General features: G+C 35.7%; 1 protein-coding gene across 1 annotated transcript; it reads left to right on the top strand.

Moving 5' to 3' along the window:
• The first annotated feature begins 1,342 nt into the window (after positions 1 to 1,342).
• On the top strand, positions 1,343 to 4,659 carry LOC113337067 (1-phosphatidylinositol-3-phosphate 5-kinase FAB1B-like). The gene is made up of 5 exons (XM_026582756.1): positions 1,343 to 1,505; positions 1,654 to 1,947; positions 2,048 to 2,337; positions 4,443 to 4,495; positions 4,631 to 4,659. The coding sequence occupies exons 2-5, from the start codon at positions 1,657 to 1,659 to the stop codon at positions 4,657 to 4,659; spliced, it is 663 nt and encodes a 220-aa protein (XP_026438541.1). The 5' UTR covers positions 1,343 to 1,505; positions 1,654 to 1,656.
• The last annotated feature ends 9,816 nt before the right edge of the window (positions 4,660 to 14,475 follow it).

Genomic DNA, 14,475 nt, shown 5'->3' with positions numbered 1-14,475 from the left:
ACAATCAGGCAATCATAAAGCACTTACAAGGGGAAAATTCAACAATCCAGTAGCAGAGTATGGAAATTTTAGAGGAAGTAAAAAGGAAAACAAAACTTTTATCTCACTTTTTGGGTCTCAACATCGTAGATAGGAAAGCTAACAGAGTAGTTGATCTCTTAGCTAAGAAGGGAAGGAAGAACAATAAACAAGAATCTTGGCTAGAACAATCCCCACAGTTTTTAATTCCTTCGATTGCTTTTGATACTGAAAAAGCTTATGCACAAAGTAATATTAGTAACACTGCTGTAACTTTTTCAGAAGTAACTAATCTAGGAATTTTTGTTCTTATTTTCTCACATTTTTTTATTTAGGAAATGGATCATTTGAAGACGGCAGTAGCGAAGATAGTTGCTTATCATCCTAATGTCTTATTGGTAGAGCATATCTTTTGTTGTCAATATTAAGAGGTCTCTGTTAGATCACATAGCACGCTGCACAGATGCACAAATAGTTCCTTCCGTTGATCATCTTTCGTCTCAGAAGCCCGGTTATTGTGATGCATTCCATGTGGAGAAGTCCCTTGAAGCACATGGGAGTGCTGGGCAGAGAGCAGAGAAATTGGGGGAGATGCTTATGTTCTTTGAAGGGTGCCCCGAGCCATTGGGTTATACTGTAACTTCTGTAACTTATTACAGTTCAATTTTCCTAATTTATCGGAATATCGTTTGGGTCTTGTAAACTTCAATGGAATCCATAACTTGAGCTTAACACATCAAGTGCATATACCTTTGATCAGGATTAATGGCGTATCCCTCTTCTTCTTCATTGTTACCTACTCCGGGGAATTATGTCTCTGGTCTGTTGCAAAATTAGCCATATCGTCCATCTGAAGTGAATTCGAGATTCTATGGAGACCAATGCTTCTGCATCAAACAATTGCCTGGAAAGGAGCTGTTTGTGAACAGGCTCATATCTTGCATATCAAATACCATGGTAGCTTTGACAATCCCTTGGGGAGGTCTCTATGAGACAATTTATTTGTTCAGGTAATCTTCTCAATATCTGCTTTTAGTCTTTTGTTTACTTCTTCTTGCGCCTCCAACACCATGATTTGAGACTGAGTAATGTGCTTGTACTTCTTTAAAGGCGCCAATGGCGATGAGCTGAAAACAGTTACACATGTTTTCCAATTTGGGTCTTTGCAGCGTATCACTTGGCATTGGAAACTTCTTTTCTTGCTGATGATAGTGCCTCTCTTCCAGAACTTCCATTGAAATCTCCCATAACTATTGCCTTGCCCGATAAAGCTTCTTGTCTTGGTAAGTCAATATCTACTATAGCTGGATTCACAGTTGTCCATACCACATCCAAACCTCAGGGCTCTTCATCAAATATTGCTTGCTTCACAATCTGACAGGATAGTCCCATCCGAGATAACCTCCTCAGCTGCTCCCTGCAAAAGAAGCTTGTTTTTTCCCCAATCATCCGGTTTGTCTAAGTTCCCCACTCCTCTATACACAGAGGTAACCTCCAGCTTAACGGCATATCCTTCTTCTTCTTCTTCTTCTTCATTGTTACCTACTCCGGTGATTTACGTCTTTGGGACATTGCGAAATCAGCCGCCATATTGACCATATGGAGACCCGTGCTTCTGTGTCAAACATTTGCCAGGGAATGGGTGGTAATCCTCTTGCTAAGAATGCTCAGTTTTGTTGGGGGAATGAAGCAGCCACAATTAAGTCAATATATTTTCAGGAAAAGCGTAAGCACCTTGAGGTGCCAGGATCTTTCATAGAAGATTTTCCTCCGTCCCCTTCGGACCATCAAAGCATCTTGGTTTGGTTATCAGTCCGGTGTTTGCAGAAAGGAATCATTTGTAGATGGGCTCAAATCTTGCGTATGAAATACTATGGCAGCTTTGACAAGACCTTGGGGAGGTTTCTAAGAGACGATTTATTTGCTCAGGTAATCTTCTCAATATCTGCTTTTGGTATTTTGTTTTACTTCTTCACTCGTCTCCAACTCCATGACTGGAAACTGATTAAAGTACTTGTTTTATGTTAAGAGTTATCACTGCAGTTCGTGTGAGATGCCTTCAGAAGCACATGTTCATTCTTGTACTCATCGGCAGGGCAGCCTCACGATATCTGTTAAGAAGTTTCTGGAATTTCTCTTACCAGGTGAACGAGATGGAAAGATTTGGATGTGGCACAAATGCTTGTCGTGTCCTCGTTTAAATGGGTTCCCACCAGCAAATCCTACAGCTGTAATATCTGAGTCTGCTTGGGGTTTATCTTTTGGGAAGTTCTGGAGCTTAGCTTTTCCAAACTGGCGAGGATTCTGGGGATCTATCAGGTAAATACACTGTGTTTTATGCCAACATCAAGCTCAAATGCAAAATCCACAATTTTCAAAACATTCTTTATAGTTACTGTACATCATCCCGAGCATTTGGACACTCTTAGGTCAAATTAATCAATCGAGTGATATCAAGTATCCTAATACAAATGTTATCTTTTGGCTGCATTGAAATAACAATGTCCTTCGAAACTGATAATTTTCATTGCTATTTCTTCTTTTGTTAAGAACAAACAGTAAACTAGTACATAAGAAATTTCAGCATTTTTGTTTTCAGTTTTCTACAATGGGAGTTCATCAGCTCGAAAGAGCAACAGTACAGTAGAATAGAATGCAGACTTGTAATAGTTTGCCAAATGTCTTTGGAAACTGACAATTTTACAATGGGATTAGTTCATCAGCTCGAAAGAGCCACAGTAGAGTACAATAATATGCGCAGACTAGTAGAGTACTATGGTATACCACATGAAGAGCAGCAATGGACGGAACGCCTGAACTTTCTTGCTAGGACAGACAAGACTTTTAGATCATTATGGGACTTCCTTCCTGGCACTGGCAGCATGACGAATCCTCCGTAAACGTCTCTATCTAAGATCTCCAGTAGCAGCTCATGTAGGTCCTGACACTTAATCCACCTGCAACCTGGCTCAGGAACAGTGATGACCCAATCTCCGGCTACCTGGATAGTATTAGCCAGGTAGTCTGCTGCATAATTTGCCTCCCTAGGCAAACAAGTGAATACAATATCATTCCAGCCCCACTTTTCACCGGATTCATTCCCAGGTGAAACAATGAGTAAACCTTCGATTGTAAGCATTATTTTCTGATATATCCATAATAGGTTCTCATCGTAAAGATTCGTTGCGAAAAGCGCATCCAAATCGTGCCTTAGATCCCATAGCGTATCACTTCTCAACATTTCAATGATGAATGCGTTGTCTGACGAAATTTCCAGTGGGAACCATGTGGTAGCTCCAATTGATTTCAAACCAAAAGCTATTATCAGCATCTCGAATCCCCTAATGTCATACTGCAGATTTTTAGGAAACATGATTTCACCCAAGCAAACCGGGTTCATGCCTGAATCTCTGATAAGAAACCCACCACCAGCTCTCTCAATAATTTTGAGAACCTTATCTGTATATTTGAGACTAGCATCAGCTGTCAGTCTAAACCAGCCTTCTCTTGGAAATCTGCTCCTGATGACAAAATCCCGGTTCAAGTCATTCAATACTAGAGGTGGAGGCCAAAACGTATGCCTGGTTAGATAAGGAATGCTATGATAGGAATATCTGCTCCGATTGTATCTTCTGCCGTAGAGTGGAATTGAGCCGGTAAGGACTGTGATGGGCTTGGACTTCGGGCTTAGGAATAGGTAACTAAGCAGTTCGTCGAACTCGACAACACGCGGGAACTCATGTTTATCAAAGATCTTGGAGAATTTATAGGACGAATACGAATCATATGGATATGATGTAGATGAAATTATAGCTAAAGAAGATGAAGATGAAGTAGAGGAGGAGGATATCAAAGCAATTTGTAATAAAGATGATGAACTTGTTGGGGTAAGTAAAATTGTCGACGATGGAGATGCAGGAAGATATATAACTCTCGGAAAAGAAATCAACTTACTTTTCACTGAGTATGCATAGATCGACGTAGATGTTGATGTAGAATCAACGATTGAAGATGATGTTGAACATGATTTCGCTGCTTCAGCAATTGGGGAAGAACAAGATTCGAAAAACAAATTAACGATTGAAGATGATGTTGAACATGATTTCGCTGCTTCAGCAATTGGGGAACAACAAGATTCGAAAAACCCTAATTTTCTACACAAAGATCTGAAAAATCCCATGCTTGATCGACTTCGTTCTTTGTATCAGAGATGATGATGATGATGATTTCACATTCGGGTGATGATTTTTCTTCGCTAGGGTTTCCGATTTACAATGCTGGTTTTTTGTTTCTTGGAAAGCTCTGGTTTCTTGGAAACCTCTGGTTTTAGTGGTTTCTTTAATCCGCGTTTATAAGATGCTTTTATAATTTTATAAGTCGGTTGTAGTTCTTAGTTTCTAATTCGTGTTTATAATTTTCATCAGGGCTGTCCCGATTTACATCACAGGGGAGTTCTGGGAAGGGAGGATAGAAATTGGTAAGTTCTTTAAGCACAGGGGTTCCCCAATTTGTTAGCGTCATGTAACATCTATGGTGATGCTTCCTTAAAATGTTAGCTTCTATTCATTGTAAATTATAATGTCTCGTTTTTATTCTTCCTATTTTGGTGCAGACTTGATTCTCTTTGAGTTCAGTTTGTGAAGCTGACAACTTCTTACACTCTCCATGTTTAGCTGAAGCACGGTTTCAGATATCTGCATAAGGTGTCACTGACCGACTGGCCATTCATAACCCCATTCTCTCTTTCTTACTCCACAAAGTTGAGGCAATTGCACTTATTACCTATTTCATGAATTCCAGAAATTCCATTTTTTTTCACAAACTTTAAATTTTGAATAATTTATTCAATCTGTCTTTTTGTTAATCTGTGTTTTATATTGGTCTTTTTGTTTCTTCTATTGTCCTGGTATGAAAATGAGCTTATTTATATTAAGCTGTTCTTCCCTAATTTGAGAATTAGGGATTCACAGGAAGGCTCAGAGAAGAACTCAAAGATGAAATTGAGGAATTATTAGAGATGGGTTTGATATCAATTAGAATTTGGAGTTGAAGAATTACTCGGAATGGATAGTTAGGGTTATTGTACCAACACCCCACTTCAGATAAATTTTTAATCTCCGCTCGATCAAATATAGTTTTATTTTGGATTTCGGACCAACTATATTTCTGAACTCTAGAAAACTTGACCGCATGTGGTTTTACTCCGCTCCACTGTGATTTTCTGACCAAATATAGTTTTGCTCCATCTTTCGCTCATCCAAAGCTCTAACAACTCTTAAGCAGTTTCCAAGAATCAGTCCTCACTCACTGTATATGTTGCAGTACTAAGTTACCTTCACCAGTGAAATTTACGTTTCTACAGTTTAAATTTTACGCTATTACTTTTAAATAATCTTTTTTGTTATATTTTTTTTTCCTTTCAATTTCGATTAATTTAAAAATGAATAAAAATTAGAAGAAAAAAGATAAAAAAATAAAAAAAAAAACAAATTGAATTTGCTTTTAGAAAATAAAATAATAGATAAGAGAAAAATAAAATATAATAAATCAAATTATGCTTTAAAATTTATTTTTTTCGGGGCTATTTTCATAATCGGTAGACGGCTAATTTGTCAAAATTACCAATTACATAAGTAGAAATATTCACGTATTTATAAGTTTGTGAATATTTATTTCCGGGGATGTTTTATAATCGACAAATAACTAATTTTCCAAAATTACCGATTATTAAAGTTGAAAAATTCGAAATTTTATAAATTTGTTTCAGGGAATATCTCCATAATCGGTGTATATATATAACTTGACGAAACTATAAATTATGAAAGAAGAAAAATTCATTTTGGGGCTTATTGTACAATCGGTAGAAATAGAAGTTGTCAAAATTGCCGCTTATACAATAATTTTAACAAAAATATGTGAAATTATTTCTTCTTTGTTTAAAAAGTAGAAAAAGTTAATTAAGTACTCCTCAACCCAGTTTTGTTTGCCAAAATAGGAGTTTGCAGAAACTAAATAGAATTCACTTCCACTGACGCTATAAATAGATAATTTTAGTGGAAACTACAGAAAAAAAATTGATACACTTTCTCCGAGGAAAACTCCATTTTGATAAATAAACAAGGACGAAGGGAATATAACTAGATCAGTCAAAAAACTGAACCGCGTGTAAAAGGGATTTTTTTTCAAATTACTTCAAAATACCCCTATTTTGTTTAGGGATATGAAAAGATGATCCTGTTCCCAATGGAGAAACTTATTAATCGGGAAGAAAAAAATAAACATGTAATCTCATTTCTTTTAACACGTACTCAAAGGAAATTATACAGTTTTGGAAAATTTGTTTTCCCCATCAGTCCATCTCATTGATAGCTTATCCCCAAGGCTCTACATTTGTATAATTTGGACTTTGGTTCCTGGGTTTGTTATTATAAAACCTGGCGTCATTAGGGCTACCCTGAAAGAATTAGGGGCGACATAATAAGACAAACTAGGTTAAAAATACTTATATGTCCCTTCATAACCGGTAGTTTAGTTTTTTTTATCTATCGATTGTGACTATGTTCTTCTCTTTTTTGAGAAATCAAAAATTTCATTGGTTTAGGAAAATTTAAATTTGGAATACTACCACAATCGGTAGATAAATAACATCACGATAGATAATAAACATCACGAAACAACCAATTGTGTAAATAGAGAAATTCAAAATTCCATTGGTTTTGGAAAATTCTGAATTTGGGGATACACGCATAATCAATAGATAATGAATATCATGATACTATCGATTGTACAATCGGTAGATAAAAAATATCACGAGTCTACCGATTGTGAAAATGGAGAAACTCAAAATTCCATTGGTTTTTGAAAATTTTGCCATTGCGACGGTGGTGCGGCTGGCATGGTTGGCATGCCTTGACGCGAAGACGTGGCTGGCATGGTTTGCTATTGGCACGGTGGTGTGGCTGGCATGGTTGGCATGCCTTGGTGCGTAGACGTGGATGGCATAGTTTGCCATTGGCACGGTGGTGCGGCTGGCATGTTTGGCATGCCTTGACGCGGAGACATGGCTGGCATGGGTTTCCATTGACACGGTAGCATGAGAATTAGGGTTTGGCATAGATGATGTCGGTCAATGTTAAGGGTTCTGCCGTGGAACATGACACATGTATAAAAAAAGTACCCTGGTAATTCTTACGTAGGCATTCTGATTGGTCCAATGATAACTCTCAAGTTGATCGACAGGTTGGATCTAAGACATTGTGATATACAAAGTGATTGAAAAACCTTTGTTGAGATTATGACCAATGATGCAGGAGATGCCATCAACTTGACTTGTGAGGCCTATATAAATGGGATATTTGGACTTTCGGTCTCAATTTTATGACCAATGTTGCGTTTGAGTGTCAGAAAGTTCAATATTACTGGGGTTAGTCAAATGAGGTTTCAAATGACTTTTAGAGAGTTCTCAAATCGATTGTTAGTCCATAGAGACTTTTGGTGAGTCTCCTAATGTCTCTTGTTATTTATTATAGACTTTTTAAGTAATTTAAATTCTCTGAAACTCCATGCTATTGGATTAAGATTTAATAAGAGTCACTCCAACATCCTTGTTATTGTCTTTGATTTATTGTTTTCAGATATTTGGAAAGACCTTTTTTTAGGAAAATATACATGGTAGAAATCTCTCCTCAAGAGGTGATATTTCGAAAGACTCGGAAACTTGGGGAACATTTGTTTTTGAGAATATGACCATTTTTTTTAATTAATTTATTTGAGTTGATGACCAAGTATACGGTCATTTGCTGAGTAAACCAATGGCGATATTGCATAGAAAATAAAATGAATGTGGGATGAGATAAATATGAACGAAAACATAGCTATACGCCAACAACAAGATTTATTTTGACAATGAACACGTATTTTACCATGTATTCATGGTACTTGTATTTAGATTATAACGTTCATAATAAAGTAACCGGTAGAAGTCTTGAATTTTTGATTATTACACATTTTTGTCTCAACAAATCACAGAGACTTTTTAATATACTCTCAGAGAATCACTAGAAATCTCTATGTTCTTACAGGGGTTAGTCCATTGGGATTAGTAGAGACATTCATAGACTTTTTATGCAAGAGATTTTAGGTGATTCTCCGTGAGTTTAGAGATTTCGAGAGACTCTGTAAGAACCCTCGAGCTCGTCAACGGGATTAGACTGGTCAAGAGACGATTTAACCGTTAATGACTCGATTAGTTAATATAAACTTAATTATTAGAAATTAATCTAACAACGATTTAGATACGATACTAGTTCCCTTAGATAGATCTCGAAAAGTTATGCGAAATGGACTACTCGAACGTGTCATTCAGATATCGGGTGAACAGTATTTTCAAATTGTTATCGGAGGGTAAAATAGTAATTTTGGGTTTTTCATCTCAGCGTGGCACGTGTCAAGAATATGGGTGACTCAGAAGTCGGTTCGGCCTTATCCTCACGATTGGAAGAGAAACTCATTTTCTCTTCTGATTCTCTTTCTTCTGTTTCTTCTTCTTTCTTCCTTCTCTTCATTCTCTCTTTCATTCTCTTTCGTGTTCTCTTCTCCCCTTCTGCGAGTTTTAGAGAATCGAATGGAAATGTTTTTTTTGTGATCATAAGAAGTGTGAGAAATCACATATTGGTCGTCGGTGATGGTGATGTGTTTGTTGTTGAGCGTCAAATTTGAATATGTGATGAACTGATTTATTTAAGGGTTTCTCTCTAAATTGATGAAGGTGAAGATGATAATGAGTTTTAGATCGAGAGATAAAGTAGTAGAGTTTTTGGGTAGATGAGAAGCAAGGGTGTTATGTTTAATTGAAGGTCTAAAGATGATTCATGATGAATCGAAGAACTAGGGTTTTCAGAGGATTTTCCAGAGTTTTTAATTTATGATGAATAAGATGTCAATTGAAGATGGGTTTGTCTTGAATTAAGAGTTAGGGTTTTATTTTGAAGATGAGATGGATGAATTGAAATTAGGGTTTCATGTTCTTCCTAATTTGAGAATTAGGGATTCACAGAAAGGCTCAGAAGAAGACTCAAAGATGAAATTGAGGAATTATTAGAGATGGGTTTGATATCAATTAGAATTGGAGTTGAAGAATTACTCGGAAATGATAGTTAGGGTTATTATACCACAAACCCCACCCCACTTCAGACAATTTTTAATCTCCGCTCGATCAAATATAGTTTTGTTTTGGATTTCAGACCAACTATATTCTGAACTCTAGAAAACTAGACCGCATGTGGTTTTACTCCGCTCCACTGTGATTTTCTGACCAAATATAGTTTTGCTCCATATTTCGCTCATCCAAAGCTCTAACAACTCTTAAGCAGTTTCCAAGAATCAGTCCTCACTCACTGTATATGTTGCAGTACTAAGTTACCTTCACCAGTGCAATTTACGTTTCTACAGTTTAAATTTTACACTATTACTTTTAAATAATCTTTTTTGTTATATTTTTTTTCCTTTCAATTTCGATTAATTCAAAAATAAATAAAATTAGAAGAAAAAAATAAAAAAAAAAAAAAAAACAAATTGAATTTGCTTTTAGAAAATAAAATAATAGATAAGCGAAAAAAAAATATAATAAATCAAACTATGCTTTAAAATTTATTTTTTTCGGGGCTACTTTCATATCGGTAGACGACTAATTTGCCAAAATTACCAATTACATAGAAATATTCATGTGTTTATAAGTTTGTGAATATTTATTTCTGGGGATGTTTTATAATCGACAGATAACTAATTTTCCAAAATTACCGATTATTAAAGTCGAAAAATTCGAAATTTTATAAATTTGTTTCAGGGAATATCTCCATATCGGTGGATATATATAACTTGACGAAACTATTAATTATGAAAGAAGAAAAATTCATTTTGGGGCTTATTGTACAATCGGTAGAAATAGAAGTTGTCAAAATTGCCGCTTATACAATAATTTTAACAAAATATGTGAAATTATTTCTTCTTTGTTTAAAAAGTAGAAAAAGTTAATTAATTACTCCTCAACCCAGTTTGTTTGCCAAAATAGGAGTTTGCAAAAACTAAATAGAATTCACTTCCACTGACGCTATAAATAGATAATTTTAGTGGAAACTATAGAAAAAAATTGATACATTTTCTCGGAGGAAAACTCCATTTTGATAAATAAACAAGGACGAAGGGAATATAACTAGATCAGTCAAACAACTGAACCGCGTGTAAAAGGGATTTTTTTCAAATTACTTCAAAATACCCCTATTTTGTTTAGGGATATGAAAAGATGATCCTGTTCCGAATGGAGAAACTTATTAATCGGGCAGAAAAAAATAAACATGTAATCTCATTTCTTTTAACACGTACTCAAAGGAAATTACACAGTTTTGGAAAATTTGTTTTCCCCATCAGTCCATCTCTTTGATAGCTTATCCCCAAGGCTCTACATTTGTATAATTTGGACTTTGGTTCCTGGGTTTGTTATTATAAAACCTGGCGTCATTAGCGGTTACCCTGAAAGAATTAGGGGCGACATAATAAGAAAAAATAGGCTAAAAATACTTATATGTCCCTTCATAACCGGTAGTTTAGTTTTTTTTATCTATCGATTGTGACTATGTTCTTATCTTCTTTGAGAAATCAAAAATTTCATTGGTTTAGGAAAATTTAAATTTGGAATACTACCACAGTCGGTAGATAAATAACATCACGATAGATAATAAACATCACGAAACAACCAATTGTGTAAATAGACAAATTCAAAATTCCATTGGTTTTTGAATATTCTGAATTTGGGGATACACGCATAATCGGTAGATAATGAATATTACGATACTATCGATTGTACAATCGGTAGATAAAAAATATCACGAGTCTACCGATTGTGAAAATAGAGAAAATCAAAATTCCATTGGTTTTTGAAAATCTTGCCATTGCCACGGTGATGCGGCTGGCATGGTTGGCATGCCTTGACGCGGAGACGTGGCTGGCATGGTTTGCTATTGGCACGGTGGTGCGGCTGGCATGGTTGGCATGCCTTGGTGCGTAGACATGGCTCGCATAGTTTGCCATTGGCACGGTGGTGCGGCTGACATGGTTGGCATGCCTTGACGCGGAGACATGGCTGGCATGGGTTTCCATTGACACGGTAGCATGAGAATTATGGTTTGGCATAGATGATGTCGGTCAATGTTAAGGGTTCTGCCGTGGAACATGACACATGTATAAAAAAAAGGTACCCTGGTAATTCTTACGTAGGCAGTCTGATTGGTCCAATGATGACTCTCAAGTTGATCGAAAGGTTGGAGCTAAGACACTGTGATATACAAAGTGATTGAAAAACCGTTGTTGAGATTATGACCAATGATGCAAGAGATGCCATCAACTTGACTTGTGAGGCCTATATAAATGGGATATTTGGACTTTCGGTCTCAATTTTATGACCAATGTTGCGTTTGGGTCTCAGAAAGTTCAATATTACTGGGGTTAGTCAAATGGGGTTTCAAATGACTTTTAGAGAGTTCTCAAATCCATTGTTAGTCCATAGAGACTTTTGGTGAGTCTCCTAATGTCTCTTGTTATTGATTATAGACTTTTTAAGTCATTTAAATTCTCTGAAACTCCATGCTATTGGATTAAGATTTAATAAGAGTCACTCCAACATCCTTGTTATTGTCTTTGATTTATTGTTTTCAGAGATTTGGAAAGACCTTTTTTTAGGAAAATATACATGGTAGAAATCTCTCCTCAAGAGGTGATATTTCGAAAGACTCGGAAACTTGGGGAATATTTGTTTTTGAGAATATGACCATTTTTTTTAATTAATTTATTTGATTTGATGACCAAGTATACGGTCATTTTCTGAGTAAACCAATGTCGATATTGCATAGAAAATAAAATGAATGTGGGATGAGAGAAATATGAACGAAAACATAGGTATAAGCCAACAACAAGATTTATTTTGACAATGAACACGTATTTTACCATGTATTCATGGTACTTATATTTAGATTATAACGTGCATAATAAAGTAACCGGTAGAAGTTTTGAATTTTTGATTATTACACATTTTTGTCTCAACAAATCACAGAGACTTTCTAATATACATTCAGAGAATCAATAGAAATCTCTATGTTCTTACAAGGGGTTAGTCCGTTGGGATCAGTAGAGACATTCATTGACTTTTTATGCAAGAGATTTTAGGTGATTCTCCATGAGTTTAGAGATTTCGAGAGATTCTGAAAGAACCCTCGAGCTCGTCAACGGGATTAGACTGGTCAAGAGACGATTTAACCGCTAATGACTCGATTAGTCAATAGAAACTTAATTATTAGAAATTAATCTAACAACGATTTAGATACGAGACTAGTTCCGTTAGATAGATCTCGAAAAGTTATGCGAAATGGACTACTCGAACGTGTCATTCAGATATCGGGTGAACAATATTTATCAAATTGTTATCGGTGGGTAAAATAGTAATTTTGGGTTTGATCTCAGCGTGGCACGTGTCGAAGAGAATGGGTGACTCAGAAGTCGGGTCGGCCTTATCCTCACGGATTGGAAAGAGAAACTCATTTTCTCTTCTGATTCTCTTTCTTCTGTTTCTTCTTTCTTCTTCTCTTTCATTCTCTTCGTGTTCTTCCCCTTCTACGAGTTTTAGAGAACCGAATGGAAGTTTTTGTGATCATAAGAAGGTGGATGAAATCACATATTGGTCGTCGGTGATGGTGATGGTGTTTGTTGTTGAGTCAAATTTGAAATATGTGATGAACTGAATTTAGGGTTTCTCTGTAAATTGATGAAGGTGAAGATGATAATGAGTTTTAGATCGAGAGATAAAGAGTAGAGTTGTGGGTAGATGAAGAAGAAAGGGTTTATGTTTAATTGAAGTTCTGAAGATGATTCTGTGATGAATCGAAGAACTAGGGTTTTCAGAGGATTGTCCAGAGTTTTAATTGATGATGAATAAGATGTCAATTGAAGATGGGATTGTCTTGAATTAAGAGTTAGGGTTTTATTTTGAAGATGAGATGGATGAATTGAAATTAGGGTTTCATGTTCTTCCCTAATTTGAGAATTAGGGATTCGCAGAAAGGATCAGAGAAAAACTCAAAGATGAAATTAAGAAATTATTAGAGATGGGTTTGATATCAATTAGAATTTGGAGTTGAAGAATTACTCGGAATGGATAGTTAGGGTTATTATACCAAAACCCCACTTCAGAAAAATTTTTAATCTCCGCTCGATCAAATATAGTTTTGTTTTGGATTTCATACCAACTATATTTCTGAACTCTAGAAAACTTGACCGCATGTGGTTTTGCTCCGCTCCACTGTGATTTTCTGACCAAATATAGTTTTGCTCCATCTTTCGCTCATCCAAAGCCCTAACAACTCTTAAGCAGTTTCCAAGAATCAGTCCTCACTCACTGTATATGTTGCAGTACTAAGTTACCTTCACCAGTGCAATTTACGTTTCTACAGTTTAAATTTTACACTATTACTTTTAAATAATCTTTTTTGTTATATTCTTTTCCTTTCAATTTCGGTTAATTCAAAAATAAATAAAAATTAGAATAAAAAAAATATAAAAAAAAACAAATTGAATTTGCTTTTAGAAATCAAAATAATAGATAAGCGAAAAATAAAAAATAATAAATCAAACTATGCTTTAAAATTTATTTTTTTCGGGGCTACTTTCATAATCGGTAGACGTCTAATTTGCGAAAATTACCAATTACATAAGTAGAAATATTCACGTATTTATAAGTTTGTGAATATTTATTTCCGTGGATGTTTTATAATCGACAGATAACTAATTTGCCAAAATTACCGATTATTAAAGTCGAAAAATTCGAAATTTTATAAATTTGTTTCAGGGAATATCTCCATAATCGGTGGATGGTGTAAGGGGAAAAGAACCTACAAACTAGCCTGCAAGTATACAGAGTTGTTGTAGATAGGTGGAGTAAGAAAGGGTTTGTCCACAGGGACTTGGAGGATTTGCTAAAGTTCTCTTTGGGGAGTTTCTAAGGTTATCTGAGTTCAAGGGAGGGTACTAAGGCTTTTGATTCCACTACTTGACCCTAGGATAAGGAAATTGTGATGCAATGTATGTCTTGTTCTTTCATGAAAGATTACAATGAAGAATAGAGTAACTAACCTAGCTAAATGACCCCTAGCATCAGCTGTCTTTCAACAGCACAACTGATCACAAGTATTTAGCTCAACTAGCTAACTGAGCTTAAGGCAATCTCTCTAATGGATTAATTTCTTACAACTGACCTAGCTGCACTCCTAGCATCAGCTGTCTTTTAACAACACAGCTGATCACAAGTGAAGTAACTCAAGTGGCATTTCATTAATCCTAAGGCAGTTAAATCATTCCAAGACAATACATATACACTTCCTATCCTAGCATATGATCAAGAGCTTCCTCTAAGCC

Source organism: Papaver somniferum, unplaced genomic scaffold (genome assembly GCF_003573695.1).
Source record: "Papaver somniferum cultivar HN1 unplaced genomic scaffold, ASM357369v1 unplaced-scaffold_158, whole genome shotgun sequence".
NCBI lineage: Eukaryota > Viridiplantae > Streptophyta > Magnoliopsida > Ranunculales > Papaveraceae > Papaver > Papaver somniferum.
The sequence above is the reverse complement of the archived record's forward strand: the minus strand, read 5'-3'. Positions and strand labels throughout refer to the sequence as shown.

Coding starts and splice junctions, on each gene's coding strand:
- LOC113337067 (XM_026582756.1), top strand. CDS start 1,657: ATGGGTGGTAATCCTCTTGCTAAGAATGCTCAGTTTTGTTGGGGGAAT. Junction 2,338..4,442: donor GGATTCTGGGGATCTATCAG/GTAAATACACTG, acceptor AATTTTCATCAG/GGCTGTCCCGATTTACATCA. Junction 4,496..4,630: donor GGAAGGGAGGATAGAAATTG/GTAAGTTCTTTA, acceptor ATTTTGGTGCAG/ACTTGATTCTCTTTGAGTTC.